The sequence below is a fragment of the Megascapheus bottae genome, chromosome 1, assembly GCF_031878675.1.
Source record: "Megascapheus bottae isolate mThoBot1 chromosome 1, mThoBot2.hap1, whole genome shotgun sequence".
NCBI classification, from domain to species: Eukaryota; Metazoa; Chordata; class Mammalia; order Rodentia; family Geomyidae; genus Megascapheus; species Megascapheus bottae.
This window is the reverse complement of record NC_143509.1, coordinates 43,357,660-43,376,035: the sequence shown is the minus strand read 5'-3', so window position 1 is coordinate 43,376,035 and position 18,376 is coordinate 43,357,660. Positions and strand designations below refer to the sequence as shown.

Sequence of the window (18,376 nt, the reverse complement as noted above, 5' to 3'; positions counted from 1 at the left end):
AAGCCACATGACCCACGAAAAAAAGGTAAATCTACTAATGTATAAATTATTAAATGGATGAATGAATAAAGAAGTGAGCCAGCTAGCAGAGGTGCCTGATTTTTGTTTTTTTATTTTATTTTATTTATTTATTTATTTTTTTTTTGGCCAGTCCTGGGGCTCAAACTCAGGGCCTGGGCACTGTCCTTGGATACTTTTTTTTCTTAAGGATAATGCTCTGCCATCTGAGCCACATTGCCACTTCCGGCTTTTTCTGTGTATGTGGTACCAAGGAATTGTACCCAGGGCTTCATGCATGCATGAGCAGTCTACCACTAGGCCAAACTCCCTGCCCAGGTGCCTGGTTTTTGATAAACATTCCTTTCCCCTCTCCCACTGTAGAGTAGAGGCCATATTTGCAGTTTCTTTGTCTGACATTTGGCAGTCCTCTGTGAGTATGTGTGTGTGTATGTGTACTGACTGACTCTCAGAAGCTCCATTCCTTTAAGCCTTGGAGAAACACATGTTTTAGCTGCAAACAGAGACTTGAACTCAGTACTTGACACTTTCACTTATTGGCTACCAACTGAGCTATGCCTCTAGACCCCCAGAGTCTCATTTTCTAAGCTTCAGGACTTCTTTCCACTGTAAGGTAAGAACCACCCACCCATCTTCTAAGCTGATCTAGCCTGGGTTTTACTCATACTGTGTCAAGCTAGCTATATGCACTAGTGGAATAGAGCTACAAATCCTTCCAGCCTTAAAGTAGAGAAAGTGCTCTGCCCAGACTGAACATCCATTCCTCTACCGTCTACTTTTGTCTACCTTCTCAGGGCTTCAAACACTCCCCTGGCTCTGATGAATAAATGAGTGTCTGGAAGAATGCTGGACACATAGAAGTTTCTCAATAAAATATTGGTGGGATGAGTAAATGAATAAATGAAAACAGGATTGAAGGAAGAGACGGGCTGACTGATGCGGGTCTATTTATTGGCACATGGTCCTACAGGGCTGAGATCATACCCTCCCCACCCTATTCCATGTAAAAATATATTCTGTTCTTCCATCTGTCCTGTTTGGTTTGGGGACAATTAGTTACCCCTTATGACTTGTATCCTGAAATACAGAAACCCACTTTCCCAGTCACCCCAGTGAAATGGGGCATCAGGAAGACTTTTCAAGCCCATGGCCTTCTGCCAGCTAAGAGCCAAGCACAGCCATTTGCCTATTGAGTACGGAGCAGCAGAACTAGGAGCAGCAGCACACGGAGTGGGGGACAGTCCCAAGGTTGGGGCTGAAAGGAACTGAGCCCACTCCAACCCAGGCAGAGCAAACCTGGGGAGCAGCTAACAGACACAGTCCCAGGCCTGGAGTGGGCTGGGCCCATCAGCCCCTGCAGCCCTCAGGCTCATTAAGCTTGGGACCAAAAGGCAGACTCCTTCCTTTAGGAAACTGGTGCCCACATCTACATCTCCTCCAGGCAGGGTGGCATGGAAAGATGTCACAGTGAATGGTGGGGGCTCTGCTGGAGGCAGGGTCACTCCCAAAGCAGAGGCACAATGTGGTGGTTGATGGGGGACTACTCTTGTCACCTAGGGTTATGACAAGGCTGGACCCAGCCCAGCTCCTACTTGCTTTTCCTAACCTAGAAGTCCCAGGCCCTGGCAATAGCCAGCCATTTCTTCCCAGATCTACCACACCTCACACAGCTGCCCTGGGTTCATGGGGGAGCCGACAGGGCAGCCGAAGTGCCGCAGGAAGTCACGGGAGTTGGAGAGAGTGCCCAGCACTCGGAAGCGGGCAGGGCTGTGGGGGTCGGTCACCAGCCCCTCGTGAGAGCTCTCTGGTGTGCGGACCGAGCACCACACCTGTGGGCCAGGACAGACATGGCAACATATGGTGTCTGGTATGCTGTAGCCTGGGCTACAGCAGAGCCATCTCCAGGACACAAACCACCACTGGCCTAGCCTCTCTGCCCAGGAGGCCTCAAGAGTGATGATGGGGCTTAACCAGCCTCTCACTCCGAGGAAAGGAATGTTCCCTCCCGCCCTCTCAGGCCTGGACGCTCAGTGTGAACATGGCTGAGAGAAATGTACTGTCCTTCGACAGCCCTGCTGCAGCAGTGCAGAGTATCCAAAGGAGGCCCACTGGAGGCCTCGCTCTTACCACTTGCTTGATTCCTGGGTGGTTCTACAAAGCCACTCTGTATCCCCAAGCTTTAGTTTCTACCTCCACAGCACTGCACAGGAAGATGGAAAGGATCTGTGCAGGCTGCAACCCCCACTCCTGCTCCAGTGTGCAGTCCTGTCATTTGAGGTCTGCAAAATCCTATCAAGGTTGCCTCAGGCTGCCTAGACCCTGGGTGCAAGGTCTTCCCCACCCCAACCTCAGCCCCACTTCCCAAACTCTTTCCTGTGTAACTGACTTCATGATGTCCCCTGAAGAGAGTGGGGAGGAGGGTACACCCCAGTTCTTCCAGGGGTCAGTACCTGGGCAAATCCCACAAAGAAGAGTTGGTGGTTGGTGAGCCCCACGGCGGGTAGCTGCTGCTCTTCCCCATGCTTCCTGAGCCATGCTTTGTAAGCCTGGGAGAGGGAGAAAGTGGACAGCAAGTCCCCATGGGCCTGCCACTTCCCCCACACCCTTCCACTCACACCCACAGGCTTTGGCCACTGGAGGCCCACCAGGCCACTCACGTTGTAAGCAGCCTTAAGCCCCCCGTTGTCTGCGATGTTCTCCCCCAGCGTCTGGCGGCCATTGAGCCTTTCCCCATTGACCTGGTACTGGTTGTACTGTTCCTCCATGCAGGCTGTGTGGTTCTGGAAGGCTGCTAGGGATTCATTCTGCCACCAGGGCCGCAGGTTTCCTTCCTTGTCATACTCACGCCCTGAAGAAAACTCACCTTTGCACCCCACCAATATGATGGCTCTCCTCTTGGGGGACAAGAGTGCCCCCATCAGACCTGGTCCACAAACTCCAGGCCCATAGAGCCCTTAAGGCCTACCCCCAACATCTCAAGGCCTTACAGGAGCCACTGGGAATTCTAGACTGGAGGAGACTACTCTATGGGCCCCTACCTTGGTCATCAAAGGCATGTGTCAACTCATGGCCCATTACCACGCCAATGCCACCGAAGTTCAGGGCCCTGGTAGATGAGGAAAGCTGAGTGAGGACACAGCAGGGGGACTTGTCCTCCCCCTTCCAGTAGTGCTCCCAGGTCACCCACAGGCCCAGGCCCTGACACCCAGCCCCTCCTGCTTCAGACACACTTGGGGTGGTGGCGGGCATAGAAAGGGGCCTGCAGGATGCCAGCCGGGAAGACTATTTCATTCTTGGTCGGAAGGTAGTAGGCATTCACTGTCTGGGGAGTCATGCTCCACCTGGAAAGAAGAGGGAGAGGCTGAGGTCTTAGAATCTCCCCATGCCCCCCCAGCAGTGCCATGGCATCCTGCTTCCTCAAAAGCCTTGTGCCACTCCTTGGAAACATTGGCTCCTCCCTTCCCCAAGAGGCCCCCAAATCTGTGTCCTTCTATTCTCACTGGTCACGGCTGGGAGGCTTGCGGAGCTGGTCAGCCATCACCTTAGCAGAGAAGTTGTACAGATTCAACATGTTTTGAAAGAAGGAATCTTCAGAAACTTCATACTATGGGATGTTGAGAAATAGCAAGTGAGATCATGTTGGAGAAGATAATAGTCCTAGCTTGGCTACTAATTAGTATCTCCTAGCCTCAGTTTACTCAGCTATAAAATGGGAGTCAAGTAGTTCATAGATAATTGCCAATATTTATGCTGCAGATGTTTTTTCTAACCTGTGAGGTAGGTTACTAGTAGGATTTCCATTTTACAGATAAAGAAACTAAGACCTTCGATCTTATCCAAGGTTAGAATGTAATTGAACTCAGGCTTGACTCCAAATCCCTACTAGCTCATTAACACTATGCTTTACTGCCATCTAGCACACAGGCTGGCACGGAGTCACCACTGATGCAATATTGGTTGTCACATGTGCCTCTAATAGAAACAAACAAGCAGCTCTTTCCCTCCCACTGCTAGAGTCCCAGTAACTGAAGCCTGGGGACAGTGCCCTCCCTGTGTGCTGTGCACACACTTACTCACCCCATCGTACACATCATCTAGCTCTTTGGGCTCTAGGATGAAGTCCGGGAAACCAATCATATCATAGATAGCATCTGCCTGAAGAGACCCAGGTTATGAGTTTCCCTACCCAGTTCCAGGCAAAACTGAATATTCAGTCCCTACCTCAAGATGGTGCCCCAGCCCCACTCACTTTCTCCTTGGCTGCCTGCCGGGTCTTCTCATCCATCCAAACCAGCTGTCCCAGGGCCTCCTCAAAAGCAGACCGGATTTCACCGATCATCCCTTCTGCCTGAGTGGGAAAGACATAAGTCATCCTCCCCGCATCCCTGCCGAGCCATCCACCCCAGAGTGCTATCCCTGCCCAGCATTAAGCAGTGGAATGTCTATCCACTAAAGTGTCTGTACATTCCAGGAATGAGGACACATCATACTTGAAGGTATTGGCATTATAGATAGCTTTCTTTTCCTAATTAAACATCTTCATTGCCAATAAGTTAATATTATAGCTTAATATAGTACATTGATTTTTCTTTTTCCTTTCTTCCTTTTCTTTTTCTTTTGTTTTGGTTGGTTGTGGGACTTGAACTCTGAGCCTGGGCATTGTCCCTGAGCTCTTCAGCTCGAGGCCACCAACTTACTCCTTGAGCCACAGGGCCACTTCCAGTTTTCTGGTGGTTAATTGGAGATATGAGTCTCACAGACCTTAGTATCTGGGCTGGCTTTGAACTGCAATCCTCAGATCACAGCCTCCTCAGTAGCTAGGATGACAGGTGTGAGCCACCACACCTGGCTTGATTTTCTTTAATAGATTTCTTTCTTTCTTCTCCTCCTCCTCCTCCTCCTCCTCCTCCTCTTCCTCCTCCTCTTCTTCTTTCTTCTTCTTTCTTCTTCTTCTTCTTCTTCTTCTTCTTCTTCTTCTTCTTCTTCTTCTTCTTCTTCTCCTTCTTCTTCTTTTTCTTCTTCTTCCTCTCTCTCTCTCTCTCTCTCTCTCTCTCTCTCTCTCTCTCTCTCTCTCTCTCTCTCTCTCTCTCCTCTCTCTCTCTCTCTCTTTCTTTCCTTTTTTTGTCAGTTGTGGGCCTTGAACTCTAGGCCTGGGAGCTGTCCCTGAGCTCTTCAGCTCAACGCTACCACGGTTCTACTTGAAGCACAGCTGCTTCTAGTTTTTTGATGCTTGATTGGAGATAAGAGTCTCAGAAAGCTGGACACAGTGGATCATGCCTGTAATCCTAGCTACTCAGGAGGCTGCGATCTGAGGATCATGGTTCAAAGCCATCCTGAGGACTAAGAAGCGGGGCTGTGGATCTAGGGGAGGGCGGGGCCTTCGGCTGAAGAGCTCAGGGACAGTACTCAGGCCCAGAGATCAATCCTCATGACCCACAAAAAAAAAAAAAAAAAAAGCTGACAGACTTTTGTGCCTCGGCTGGTTTTGAACCTCAGATCTCAGCCGCCTGAGTAGCTAGGATTACAGGCGGGAGCCACAGGCGCCTGGCTTAATATATTCCTTTTTAAATTATCTTTGTTTGTACAAAGGAGCTTCAGTTCAACGTGTCATTTACGAATACAATGCATCTTGAGGCAGAGTCTTACTAAGTAACACTGGCTGGCCTCAAACTCATAATCTTGCTGATTTAGCCTCCTAACTGTTGGATTACAAGTGTGTTCCATAATGCCCAGCTAGTACATTGTCCTTGGACTTGAGCCTCACCTTAGCACTATCCTTAAGATATTTGCTCAAGGCTAGCATTCTACTTGAGCCACATAGCCCTACTTCCAGCTTTCTGGTGGTTAATTGCAGGTAAGAGTTCCAGGGTCTTTCTTGCCTGGCTGGCTTCAAATCACAATCCTCAGATCTCATCCTCCTGAGAAGGCAGGATTATAGGCATGAGCCACCAGCACCCAGCTAATAATTTATTTGTCCTGTGTCATGTGGTGTGTGTATGTGTGTGTGTGTGTGCGTGTGTGTGCTGGTACTGGAGCTCACACTCAAGGTTTCACACTCTTTACCTTTTTTACTCCTGGTTGGAGCTCAACCACTTGAATCATGCCTTCAATTCTGGCTTTTTTCTGGTTTGAGAAAGAATCTCTCAGATTTGTCAGCCCAGGCTAGCTTTGAGCTGCTATCCTCAAATCTCAGCCTCCTAAGTAACTAAGGTTACAGGAATGAATACCAGCACCCAGCCCAAACTTGTTTCATTTCCCCTAATTATAAATAATACTGCCACAAACATCCATATGGATAATACTTTAAGCAAATATATCATCATCTCCTAAGATTAAAGTTATTATCTAGTTATATGATAATATAAAATCAATTTTAAAATTCAAAAAGTAGCCAGATGCCCATGGCTCATTATAAATCCTAGCTACTCAGGAGGCTGAGATCTGAGGATCATAGTTCAAAGCCGGCCCAAGCAAGAAAGTCCATGAGCATATTATCTCCAATTAACTACCAAAAGAGTCAGAAATGTGGCTCAAGTGATTGAGCACTAGCTTTGATCAAAAAAGCTCAGGGACAGTACTCAGCTTTCTCTCTCTCTCTCTCTCTCTCTCTCTCTCTCTCTCTCTCTCTCTCTCTCTCTCTCTCTCTCTCTCTCTCTCTCCCTCCCTCCCTCCCTCCCTCCCTCTCTCTCTCCCTTACCCCTTTCCTCCCCTACTTCTTTTCTTTCTCTATGCCAGTCTAGGGGCTTGAACTCAGGGCCTGGGCACTGTCCATAAGCTTCCTTTTTGTTCAAGGTGCTCTACCACTTAAGCAACAGCTCTATTCCCAGCTTTTTAGTGGTTAATTAGAGATAAGAGTCTCACAGACTTTTCTGCCTGGCCTGGCTTTGAACCAAGATCCTTAGATCTCAGCTTCTTGAGTAGCTAGGATTACAGTCATGAACCATCAGCGCCCACTCAACAAAATCTCTTAATTCCACTATCCGAAGCAATCACTCTTCATGTGTTCATGAATTTCCTATTTTTCTACAAGTACACACACACACACACACACACGTTTATATACATATATATGTATGTAAACAGTGAATTTTAAATAAAGCAAAAGATAGTATTGAAAGAAGCCTACAGACTCACAATTTCCTTGCTTTGTCGGTCAAATGTAGCCTTCACAAACAGGGAGCCCAAGGCAAAGCCAAGAGCATCATCTGTGTTGGAGATACAGGTTTGCCATCTTGGTGTGCAGGACTGTAAAGGGACAAAGGACCCAGAGATTGCTCTGAGGGCCCTTCTCAGCTCTGGACAACAGAGGCTTGGGCTTGGGTTGCCATCTCTCCCTCAGTCTCAGGAGAAATGATGGAATATAGCTCAAGCTATTCCAACCCCAGCAGCAAATCCTGATGGAACATATCTGCAACTTCCTCTCTTCTCTGCACTCTCCTCTAATGTTTCTGAGAGGTCACACTGGAGTTTAAATGTTTCTTTACTTAGGGCCACAATTCTGGCTTAAATGCAACCCATTTCCCATGACAGAAACTTGGGCATTATCCTACATTCTCCATCACCCAGTTTCTTTCTTTGGTCTTTTACTAGTTTTTACTGGCTCGGATTCATGTCTCTTCTATAATTTTCTTTTTTTTTTCTTTTTTTTGCCAGTCATGGAGATTGAACTCAGGGCATGGGCACGGTCCTTGGACACATTTTGCTCAAGGCTAGCACTCTGCCACTTGAGCTACAGCACCACTTCCAGCTTTTTCTATGTATGTGGTACTGAGGAATCAAACTCCAGGCTTTGTGTATGCAAGGTGAGCACTCTACCACTAGGCTACATTCTCAGCCCCTCCTCTATAATTTTCTTGCCTGAACAGGCTAGACACCTTATCAGGTGTCTGTCTCATCTCCCTTCCACCCTAGGCACTTCCCTCCATTATCTATTTGGATGCTCAAAGGACTATGAATACCTAATCTGTTACTGTGTTTCCATGGCTACTGCCATGCTTGCCCTCTACGAAGGAATCAACAACAGTTTTGTTTTTTTTCCCTCCAGTCCTGGGGCTTGAACTCAGGGCCTGGGCACTATCCTTGGGCTTTCTCAAGTCTAGAGCTCTACCCCTTGAGCTACAGCACCACTTCCAGCTATTTCAACAATAGTCTTAACAGGACAGCCAAGTCCCTTTATGAATGCCCTGTGTCCACCTGTCTATGCCCGGTCTCTGTTGTCCTGTTCTCAGGATCCTTCCAGAACATGTACAAACCCACAATGTCCTATTCCTTCTGGTCTCTAGGAATTTGCACTTGCTGTTTCTTCAGCCTGGAATGACACTCTTACCCTCATTCTTGATGAAACTCATTCTTCACTTGTCACTTCTTCTGAAGGAAAACTCACCTACTGCTTCCCTCAATATTCCCTAGGTAGAGCACTTCCCTGCTCTTTCCTATAGCACAGAGAAAGTCTTTGATTTATTGCGAATCAAATTACACCCCAAATGTAATATATTTTGAAGTGTATTATCCCTAAAGAGCATCCTGAAACAAATAACAGAATTTATTCATCTTCATCCTCATCATCAAAGCTGAGTCCCTAGACTATGAAGGTAAGTGCTTCACTTATATTAATCCAGTAAATCCTCAAGACTGCTGAAAATTATTCCTGCTTTACAGCCCAGGAAATGAAGAGTCAGAAAAACTAGATGACATGCCCCAGGTCCTACAGGTTAAAAATGGAGGTGTTGGGAACTCAGAACAGCTTCAGATCAAACTGCTCCAAACTATGCCTCTGCACCCTACCAGGCAAATGTACCTGACACACTACGTAGATTGGGCCAGAAAGCAGGGAGCAGAAACAGAAAGCCCACCTTCTTGGTGCCATAGAGACTCTCCAGCAGCTTCTCTTGTGCAGATTCAAAACGTCGGTCCAGGCTCGAGGTTGTCTTCTGTACCAAGTTCCAGATCAGGTAATTGTTCAGGATGCTGGCATCCATACAAGAAAATCAGGAAAGAGCATCTGGGGTACCTTTCCCTGCCCCTAACCAGTGCCTGGGAATGTGCAGGAGTCCTGAGAGAAACATGTGACAGTTGTGCTAGAGGCCCTATCTCCACACCTGTCTGGAGAAGTCAACTTGGAGCATGATGTAAGGATGCAAGTCACAGCCTAGAAAGAGCCTACAGACGTTCATGAGTATTTGGAAGGTCCAGGGCCTTATCAAATGTCACTCTGAATGCATATGACCCCCCCACCATGGAAATCTCCAGAGCCCCAAGCCCCACCCTCTGCACCTTGGACTCCTCCCGCCCCCCCACTCCACCTTGGTTCTGTGCAATTGATGAGATCTGACACCTGACGTAAGTAATCTGTCCCATATACCACCACAGGCTCAGAGTCACCCAACTCCAAAGGTGACAGCAAGAAAGACAGGAACTCAAGCCAGTCTATGGAGGGTGCCAGAGCCTGAGAGAGAAAAAGAAAAGTCTCAGACTTCTTCCTCTGCCCATTCTGCTTCCAACAGTCCTCCTCCCCAACTGAGGCTATAGCCTAGGAGTTCTTCCCATTGCCATGGCAACAGTGACTAGCTGCTTGGCCAATTTTGCCTGCAATAATCCTTTTTCGAGGCTTGAGCACCCTACAGTCTGGAAGCCCAACCATATCCTATACAAGGAAAACCAGCATGTGTGATATTCAGCTGGGACACAGATATTCAATATTTTCATAACAGTTGATCAAGTATCACCCCCTCAATGCCTTGCACATGCTTGGCTTCTCTTCCAGAACCTCCCCTTCCCTAACCTTCCCATAATCCAATACCAAACATGCTGACACAGTAGGGGTCTGAGGGAAATTCAGACATATGTATTCTCATTGTTCTGTGGCCATCTTATCCACATTTCTAAAATTTAACACAATCTTTCCCTGGGTCTCTCTACACAACAACAACAACAATAACAAAAGGAACAAAGGATGGTCTTGAGAGTGGTGGCTTAAGATAATCACTTTTTTCCCCCAGGATAACAACAGTGCATCTGGCAAGCAAGGAAATCAAGGGAGACTAGCTAACTCAGGAAAGAGAAAAAGAAGCGGGTAGTCTTGCCAGAGGCTGGCCCCTGCCAGTGCCCTTCCTGCCCCACCTGCAGCTCTGCAATGCTCATCTTGTGATAGATCTTCTCCTCATCACGCCGCTGGTCCTGGGGCACTGTGATGTTGGCCAGTTGTATCTCCAGTTGTAGCACCTGCTGCATCTGTTCCCGGGTAGAGGCCGGCCGGCCACCCAGCAGCATTCCCAACTCCTCCATGTAGTTCAGGTAGGCAGTGAGCACCTGTGAAACCCCCACTTGTCCTCACAGCCAGCAAGAACTCTTGCCCTTGTCCAAAGCTGGAATCTGTTCTACCTACATAGAGTCTTTCTCTCTCTTCCCCCTCTCTTCCTCTTCCTCTTCCTTTCTCTGTCTCTCTCTGTCTCTGTCTCTGTCTCTGTCTCTCCCTCTCTCTCTCTCCCTATCTTCCCCTCCCTCCCCGTTCCTCTTGCTGTCTCTCTGAGTCTCTGAGTCTCTGTGTCTCTGTGTCTCTGTCTCTCTTTCTCTCTTTGTTTTTGGTCATAGGGCTTGAACTCAGGACCTGGGCACTGTCTCTGAACATTTTTTTCTCTAGGCTAGTGCTCTACTAATTGAGGAAAAGCTGCACTTCTGGCTTTTTGGAAGTTTATGGTAAATAACAGTCTAATGGACTTTCCTGCCCGGGCTGGCTTTGAACTATTGTCCTCAGATCTCAGCCTCCTGAGCAGTTAGGAATATAGCGTGAGCCACTAGTGCCAGGATCCATTATCTCTTCTGCTTTATGTTACTGTCATGATCCTGTGTAATTTTTTTTTTTGCCAGTTCTGAGCTTAAACTCAGGGCCTGAGCATTGTCCTTGGACTTTCTCAAGGCTAGAGCTGAACCTCAGCACCACTTCCAGCTTTTTTCTATGTATGTAGTACTGAGCAATTGAACCCGGGTTTTCATGCATGCTAGGCAAGCACTCTACCACTAGGCCAAACTCCCAGCCCGACCCTGTGTCATTTCTGTCACAGTGCTTACCACTTTCTGTTCTGTCTTGCTTATTAAACTGTGTACTTGCATGTCATTGACTGAAGAAGAGTGTTGTTTAAATTACTGCCATTATCCACCACCATATCCCTCAACAGGGCTAAGCACAGAACTGTCTTTGCCATGTGGATGTTCTATGTCCCATATTACTTTGCTTTCTCATTTCTTTTTTTCTTTCTTTTTTTTTTTTTTTTGCCAGTCCTGGCTTGAACTCAGGGCATGAGTACTGTCTTGGACTTTCTCAAGGCTAGAGGTCTACCCCTTGAGCCACAGCACCACTTCTGGCTTTTTCTACATATGTGGTACCCAGGAACTGAACCCGTGTCTTCATGCATGCTAGGCAAGCACTCTACCACTAGGCTGAACTCCCAGCCCTGCCTTCTCATTTCTTAAAGCCCCTTTGGTTGTCCCCGTCTATTATCAGCCACATGCCTTCACCTGAACAGCTGACTGGACCCCTCAGGGAATTTGGCACCTGCCAGCCTCAAATCTCTTCTACTTCTCATCCTTTAGATTTCAAACTTACACACACACACACACACACACACACACACACACACACACACACACACACACACGGCTGAATAAAGTGGATATGTTTCATTTTACCCAGAAAAAAGCCTTGGAAGGTGACAGGACTTGACTTCTCTCACAAACAATCACATGGCAGACTCAGAATGTGACTCAGGCCTGAATACTACTAGGCCCACAGCACTCATCTTGCCTGCACCCATCAAGCCCTAGAACTCCATGAGGACAGAGGCTATTTGCTTTGCTCTCAGCACTATAGCCTCGGGCTTAAGCCCAGTGCCTATCACCGAGTAAGTTCTCAGTAAGTACTGGATGATGGAAGGGAGAAATATAGACCTTCAATACTGCTCAGTATCAACCCTCTTTTCAGAGACCACCTCCCACCTTTTCTTTTTTAGACATGATCTCATTGCTCAGCCTGGCATACAATTCATTAGGCCTTTCCTAAGTGCTGGGATTATGTATACATCCATGCCTGGTTTCACACCCCATCCTTTTTGTGTACGTATCAGTCCCTGGGGCTTGAACTCAGGGCCTGGGCACTGTTTCTGAACATTTTTTGCTCAAGGATAGCTGTCTAATCCTTGAGCTTACTTAATTTTTTTCCAGTCTTGGGGATTGAACTCAGGGCTTGGGCATTGTCCCTGAACTTCTTTTGCTCAAGGCTAGCACTCTACTGAGGGCTTCATGTATACTAGGCAAGCACTCTACCACTAACCCACATTCCCAGCCCAACATCCAGCTTTTTAATATTTTTTCAGATCTGAAAAATGTCTTTATTTTTTAGAAAATGGATTCCATGAAGGTTAAAAAGCAATATCAGAAGGCAGAGGTGCACACTGGATGTAGTCATTCAAAGCATTCAAGTAAGGATATGGGAATGTAAATATCTAAAACTTCTTCTACTTCATTGAAAAGTTTTAGAACCCTGGATATCTATTCTGTTTGCTTCAAAACTTCTTCTCTTCCCTGTGTCTTCCTTCCTGCTCCTTTTTCTTGTTAGCAGCAAAGAAAGATGTCTGAGTATCAACCCCAATCACCCCAGATTCTAAGGGAATCTCTAATACGATGTACTACATCTCTTCCTCTCACTATGCTCCTACCCTTCACTTGAAGACTTTGTTTTCATCATACTTTTTCCCATTTGTGGAATCTAGATATTTCTTTTTGCCAGTCCTGGGGCTTGAACTCAGGGCTTGGGTACTGTCCTTGCTTAAGGCCAATGCTCTACCACTTGAGCCACAGCACCATTTCCAGCTTTTTCTGTGTATGTGGTACTGAGGAATCAAACCCAGAGCTTCCTGCATGCTTGGCAAACACTCTCCCACTGAGTCATGTTCCTGACCCCTGGGATATAGATTTTAATGACATACATACATCACATATACATATGTATATGTATGTATATATACATACACACATACATATATATATATATGTATATATAACTTGATTGTAACTATGGGACTATTTGGCAGTATAAAGAGCATGGGGGAGAAGGAAAGAAAATAATAGAAAACAAATAATATCAAAACACTATATGCAGGGGCCGGGAATTTGGCATAGTGGTTAAAGTGCTTGCCTAGCATGCATGAAGACCCGGGTTTGATTCCTCGGTACCACATGCATAGAAAAAAGCCGGAAGTGGTGCTGAGCTCAAGTGGTAGAGCTCTAGCCTTGAGAAAGTCCAAGGACAGTGCTCAGGCCCTGAGCTCAAACCCAGGACTGGCAAAAAAAACAAAACAAAACAAAACACTATATGTCTGTGTATGAAGATCGCCTAAGAAATCTCACTGAAAGTGGGACACTGGTGGACTCATGTCTGTAATCCTAGCTACTCAGGAGGCTGAGATCTAAGGATCATAGTTCCAAGCCAGCCAGGAAGAAAAGTTCATGAGACTCTTATCTCCAGTTAACCACCAGAAAACCAGAAGTGGAGCTGTGAGCAAAAAAGCTAAAGGAGGGCCGGGAGTTTGGCCTAGTGGTTAAAGTGCTTGCCTAGCATGCACGAAGACCCGGGTTCAATTCCTCAGTGCCACATACATAGAAAAAAGCCAGAAGTGGTGCTGAGGCTCAAGTGGTAGAGCTCTAACCTTGAGAAAGTCCAAGGGCAGTGCTCAGGCCCTGAGCTGAAGCCCAGGACTGGCAAAAAAAAAAAAAAAAAGAAAAAGCTAAAGGACAGCACTCAGGCCATGAGTTCAAGCCCCATGAAAGAAAAAGAGAGGGGGGAGGAGGGGGGAAGGAGGAAGAGAGGAAGGAAAGAAAGAAAACCTGAAGATTTACTATAATTTTTTTAAGAAGTGGGAGCATGGGGCCAGGAGTTTGGCCTAGTGGTAGAGTGCTTGCCTAGCATGCACGAAGACCTGGGTTCAATTCCTCAGTACTCCACATACATAGCAAAAAGCCGGAAGTGGTGCTGAGGCTCAAGTGGTAGAGCTCTAGCCTTGAGAAAGCCCCAGGACAGTGCTCAAGCCCTGAGCCCAAGCCCAGGACTGGCAAAAAAAAAAAAAAAAAAAAAAAGAGTGGGAGCATGCCCAGTGACCCATGCTTATGATCCTAAACTATTCGGGAGACTGAAATCTGAGGATCTAGGTTTGAAGCCAGTACAGACAAAAAAAAAAAAAAAGCCCATGAAACTTTTAATAAAAAAAAAAAAGTAAAAGCGAAGCTGTAGCTCAAATGGCAGAGTGCTAGCCTTAAGTGGAAAGGCTAAAAGACAATGCCTAAGTTCTGAGTTTAAACACCATGTGTCTATGTGTACAGAGAGAGAGAGAGGGGGGGGGGAGAGAGAGAGAGAGAGAGAGAGAGAGAGAGAGAGAGAGAGAGAGAGAGGGAGAGAGAGAGAGAGGGAGAGAGAAAAGAAAAAGGAAAGGAAAGGAAAGGGAGGGAGAGGATAAGGGAAAGTGCTAGACGGGGTGAGGCTGAAGGGTAACACATTGTCTGCACATATGGAAATGTCACATTGAAATGCCCTGTGTACAATGTATGGTAATTTAAAAAATCTTGGAGAGAGAGAAAGACAGAGAGAGAGAGAACCAGCAGGCACACACTCTGGGTACTGGTGACTTATACCTGGTTATTCTAGCTACTCAAGAGGCTAAGGATTATGGCTCAAAGCCAGCCAGGGCTGAAAAATCCATGAGACTCTTATTTCCATTAGACAAATATGCACGCATGTGCATGCACGCATGCTGCAAGCACGCACGCACACATGCGCGTGTGCACACACACACACACATACACTAGAAGTGGATCTATGGCTCAAGTGTCAAAGCACTAGCATTAAGCTCAGGACAGAACCTAGTCTGACTTCAAGCCCAATAACTGGGGGGAAGGAGAGGGAAAGAGAGAGTGAGGGGGAGAGAAAGAGAGTGTGTGTGCCTTTCTTGAACCCTCTGTACCACTCATTTTTATCCTAGCTTAACCTTTCACATTGCACCTTTCCCTAGGTGCTAGCAGATTTCTTGCCAAGGCAACCAGATAGCCAAACCTAACTTCCCTCTTGGCTTTTTCAAAGCACTGGGTGATATAATTCTATCATGAATTCTTAAAACTTTCTTCTGACGCAGATCATATCAATATCACACATCGGCTTACACCACTTTGATCTTTTTCTTTCAATTGCTTTTAAGAAAATTCCCAAATTTGCTCAGTGCAGTGATGCATTTTTATAGTTCTAACTCTCAGGAAGCTGAGGCAGGAGATTCATTTGAGTAAAGGTAACATAAAAACATCCTGTCTCATGCTAAGCATGTAGCCCTGTGACCTAGCAATTGTCTAGCCTAATACCAGAGGTGTTGCACAGGTGCTGCGTTCAGTCCCCAGCACTGGTTTAAAAAAAAAAAAAAAGGAAGGCTGGATATATGGCTTAGTGGTAGAATGCGTGTGTAGCATGAATGAAGCCCTGGATTCCATTCCTTAGTACCACATAAACAGAAAAAACCAGAAGTGCTGCTGTGGCTCAAGTGGTAGATGTTACCCTTAAGCACAGAGAAGCTCAGGGATAGTACCCAGGCCCTGGGTTCAAGCTCAGGACTGGCCAAAAGAAAAAAAATGAAAGAGGTTGTATAAGTATCAAGTTGCTGGTGCACACCTGTTCCCACATTCAGGAGGCTGAGAGTCTGAGGCTAACGTGGACTACAATAGCAAGAGTATATAAAACAAAAAAAAAAAAACAAGGCTAACTGGCTGGTAGCACACACCTATAATCCTAGTAACTCAGGAGGCTGAAGTCAGATGATGGATCAGGATTTCACAGGTTGTCCTAATCCGTAGTGGTCTTCAGAACTGTTGACAACACTCTAGCTCCAATTAATCATCAAAATGCTAGACTTAGAGGCATGGTTCAAGTGATAGAGGATCAACTATATGCAAATAAGCCACATGAGAGCACAAGAGTTCAAGTTCAAATCTTGGTCACTGGTACCAAAAACAAAAACAGAACAGTTGTAAATCCTGACCCACAAAGTTCATACATAAAATGGTTTCTACATACCTGTCCAGGAGGACTTGGCCGCTGTCCCCTCCTGCTCATTCTCTCCTTGAGTCTGCCAGTAAGCTTCAAAGCTTTTGCCTAAGCAGCTCCCTTTGCAGAGCCTTCTCCACAGACTGGGGCCTAACTTTCCCAGGCATTCAAACACTTCCTTGTGAGACTCAAACTGAGAAGCCCATTCTTCTCTACTGCAGTCTCAACAACCACAAACAGGACAAGGTCACCAGTATTTCATGGCTCCTCCATCTCTTAGAGGGCAGAGTCAATGACTTGTTCCCTCTGGGTTTGACTGAAAATTCTCACAAAATTTTTGCAAAAGAATGACACAAGGGGCCAGGAAGTTGGCCTCGTGGTAGAGTGCTTGCCTAACATGCACAAAGACCGGGGTTTGATTCCTTGGTACCACATACATAGAAAAAGCCAGAAATGGTGCTGTGGCTCAAGTGGTAGAGCTCTAGCCTTGAGAAAGCCCAAGGACAGTGTTCAAGCCCTGAGTTAAAGCCCCAGGACTGGCAAGAAAAAAAGAGAATGACACAAAGCCAGGCAAGTGTGGCTCATACCTGTAATCCTAGCTACTCAGGAGGCTGAGATCTAAGGATCGAATTTCCAAGCCATCCTGGGCAGAAAAGTCCATGTGAATCTTAACTCCAATTAACAACCAAGAAATCTGGAAGTGGTGTTGTGACTTAAAGCAGTAGAGTGGTAATCTTCAGCTAAAAAGAGCTCAGGAACAGCAACCAGGTCCTGAGTTCAAGTCCCATGACTGACAAAAAAAAAAAGCCAGAAGTAGAGCTGTTCCACAAGTGGCAGAGCACCAGCCTTAAGCAAAAAGTTGTAGGTAGCACCCAGACTCTGAGTTCAAAATGCAGTACTGACACAAAAGAGAAAGAATTCACAAAAAGGATTTCACAGGTTGTCCTAATCCATAGTGGTCCTCAATTATGTTCTTTTCAAGCTGGGAATGTGGCTTAGTGGTAGAGTGCTTGCTTGGCGTTCATAAAGCCCTGGGTTTGATTCCTCAGTGCCACATAAACAGAAAAGGCCAGAAGTGGCCCTATGGCTCAAGTGGTAAAATGCTAGCCTTGAGCAAAAGAAGCTCAGGAACCCACTACCTCATGAATGTAGCTGTAACCCCTCTATATGTTACCTCTGGCAATAAAGTACAGTAAAAAAGATGAAATATCATGAATTCAAAAGACAAATCTTGATCCATTAGATTCCACTAAAATTAAGAACTGTTTATCATATCTAAAGGCAGTAACTAAGATTAGCACCAGTGTGGCCCACCTTTAAATCCCAACTCATCGAGAAGCTGAGATCTGAGGATTTCTGTTCAAAGCCAGTCAGAAAGACAGATTTGTGGAACTCTTATATCCAATTAATGAGCAAAAAAGCTGGAAGTAGAGGTATAGTGCAAGTGGTAGAATGCCAGACCTAAGTTCAAGTCCCAGGACCAGCAAACACACAAAAATGGGGAAGGAGAATAAAGGAAGTAAATAGATATACTAAAACTACAAGAAGTTATTGTGGGGGGGAGGGGAGAATGCAGTCAAAATTCAATGAATATCCTACAAAATTAAGAAAAGTAAGGGAAGGGGTGGTTTGAAGGGATGGGTGAGAATGTTAGAAGGGGTGATGGATCAAGACCACTGTATTCATAAACTGCTTTGTTAAATGATAGCTAGCTCCTTTGTACAACTACTTAAAGCTAACACTTTTTTTTTTGCCAGTCCTGGGGCTTGAACTCAGGGCCTGAGCTCTGTCCTTGGGCTTTCTCAAGGCTAGAGCACTACCACTTGAGTCACAGCACCACTTCTGGCTTTTTCTATGTATGTGGTACCAAGGAATCGAACATAGGTCTTCATACATGCTAGGCCAGCACTCTACCATCAGGCCAAACTCCTGGCCCCTAATAAAATATTTTAAGAGGAAAAAAAAAGCCAGTCTCATGCCTGTAATCCTAGCTACTCAGGTGGTTGAGATCTGAGAATCTCAGTTCAAAGCCAGCCCGGGCACTAAAGTCTGTGAGAGTCATCTCCAGTTAACCACCAGAAAACCAGAAGTGGCACTGTGGCTCAAGGGGTAGGGTGGTAGCCTTGAACTGAAAAGCTCGGGAACAGGGTCCTAGCCCAGAGTTCAAGCTCCACAACAAACAAAAAAAGGAGAAGCTCAGAGGAAAAAAAAAGAAATTATGTTCTTTTCTTCACTGCTTGTTTAAACACTTTTGCTCACCTGTCCCTCATCTTTGCCTGGGTTTTA

At 46.2% G+C, this 18,376-nt stretch overlaps 1 protein-coding gene across 2 annotated transcripts in view; it reads right to left on the bottom strand.

The window, feature by feature from the left end:
• Window positions 1-948: 948 nt before the first annotated feature.
• Window positions 949-18,376, bottom strand: part of Ece2 (endothelin converting enzyme 2) — a 53,165-nt gene continuing 35,737 nt past the window's right edge. For both annotated transcript variants that reach the window (XM_090343078.1, XM_090343071.1), the window contains 12 exons: window positions 10,138-10,326; window positions 9,321-9,463; window positions 8,871-8,985; window positions 7,153-7,263; window positions 4,268-4,366; window positions 4,096-4,173; window positions 3,519-3,622; window positions 3,249-3,359; window positions 3,057-3,124; window positions 2,676-2,866; window positions 2,469-2,564; window positions 949-1,847 (listed from right to left, as the gene is read on the bottom strand). In XM_090343078.1, coding sequence (XP_090199204.1) covers window positions 1,671-1,847; window positions 2,469-2,564; window positions 2,676-2,866; window positions 3,057-3,124; window positions 3,249-3,359; window positions 3,519-3,622; window positions 4,096-4,173; window positions 4,268-4,366; window positions 7,153-7,263; window positions 8,871-8,985; window positions 9,321-9,463; window positions 10,138-10,326 — 1,482 coding nt within the window. In that variant the 3' untranslated portion in view covers window positions 949-1,670. The remainder of the gene's footprint in view (window positions 1,848-2,468; window positions 2,565-2,675; window positions 2,867-3,056; window positions 3,125-3,248; window positions 3,360-3,518; window positions 3,623-4,095; window positions 4,174-4,267; window positions 4,367-7,152; window positions 7,264-8,870; window positions 8,986-9,320; window positions 9,464-10,137; window positions 10,327-18,376) is intronic.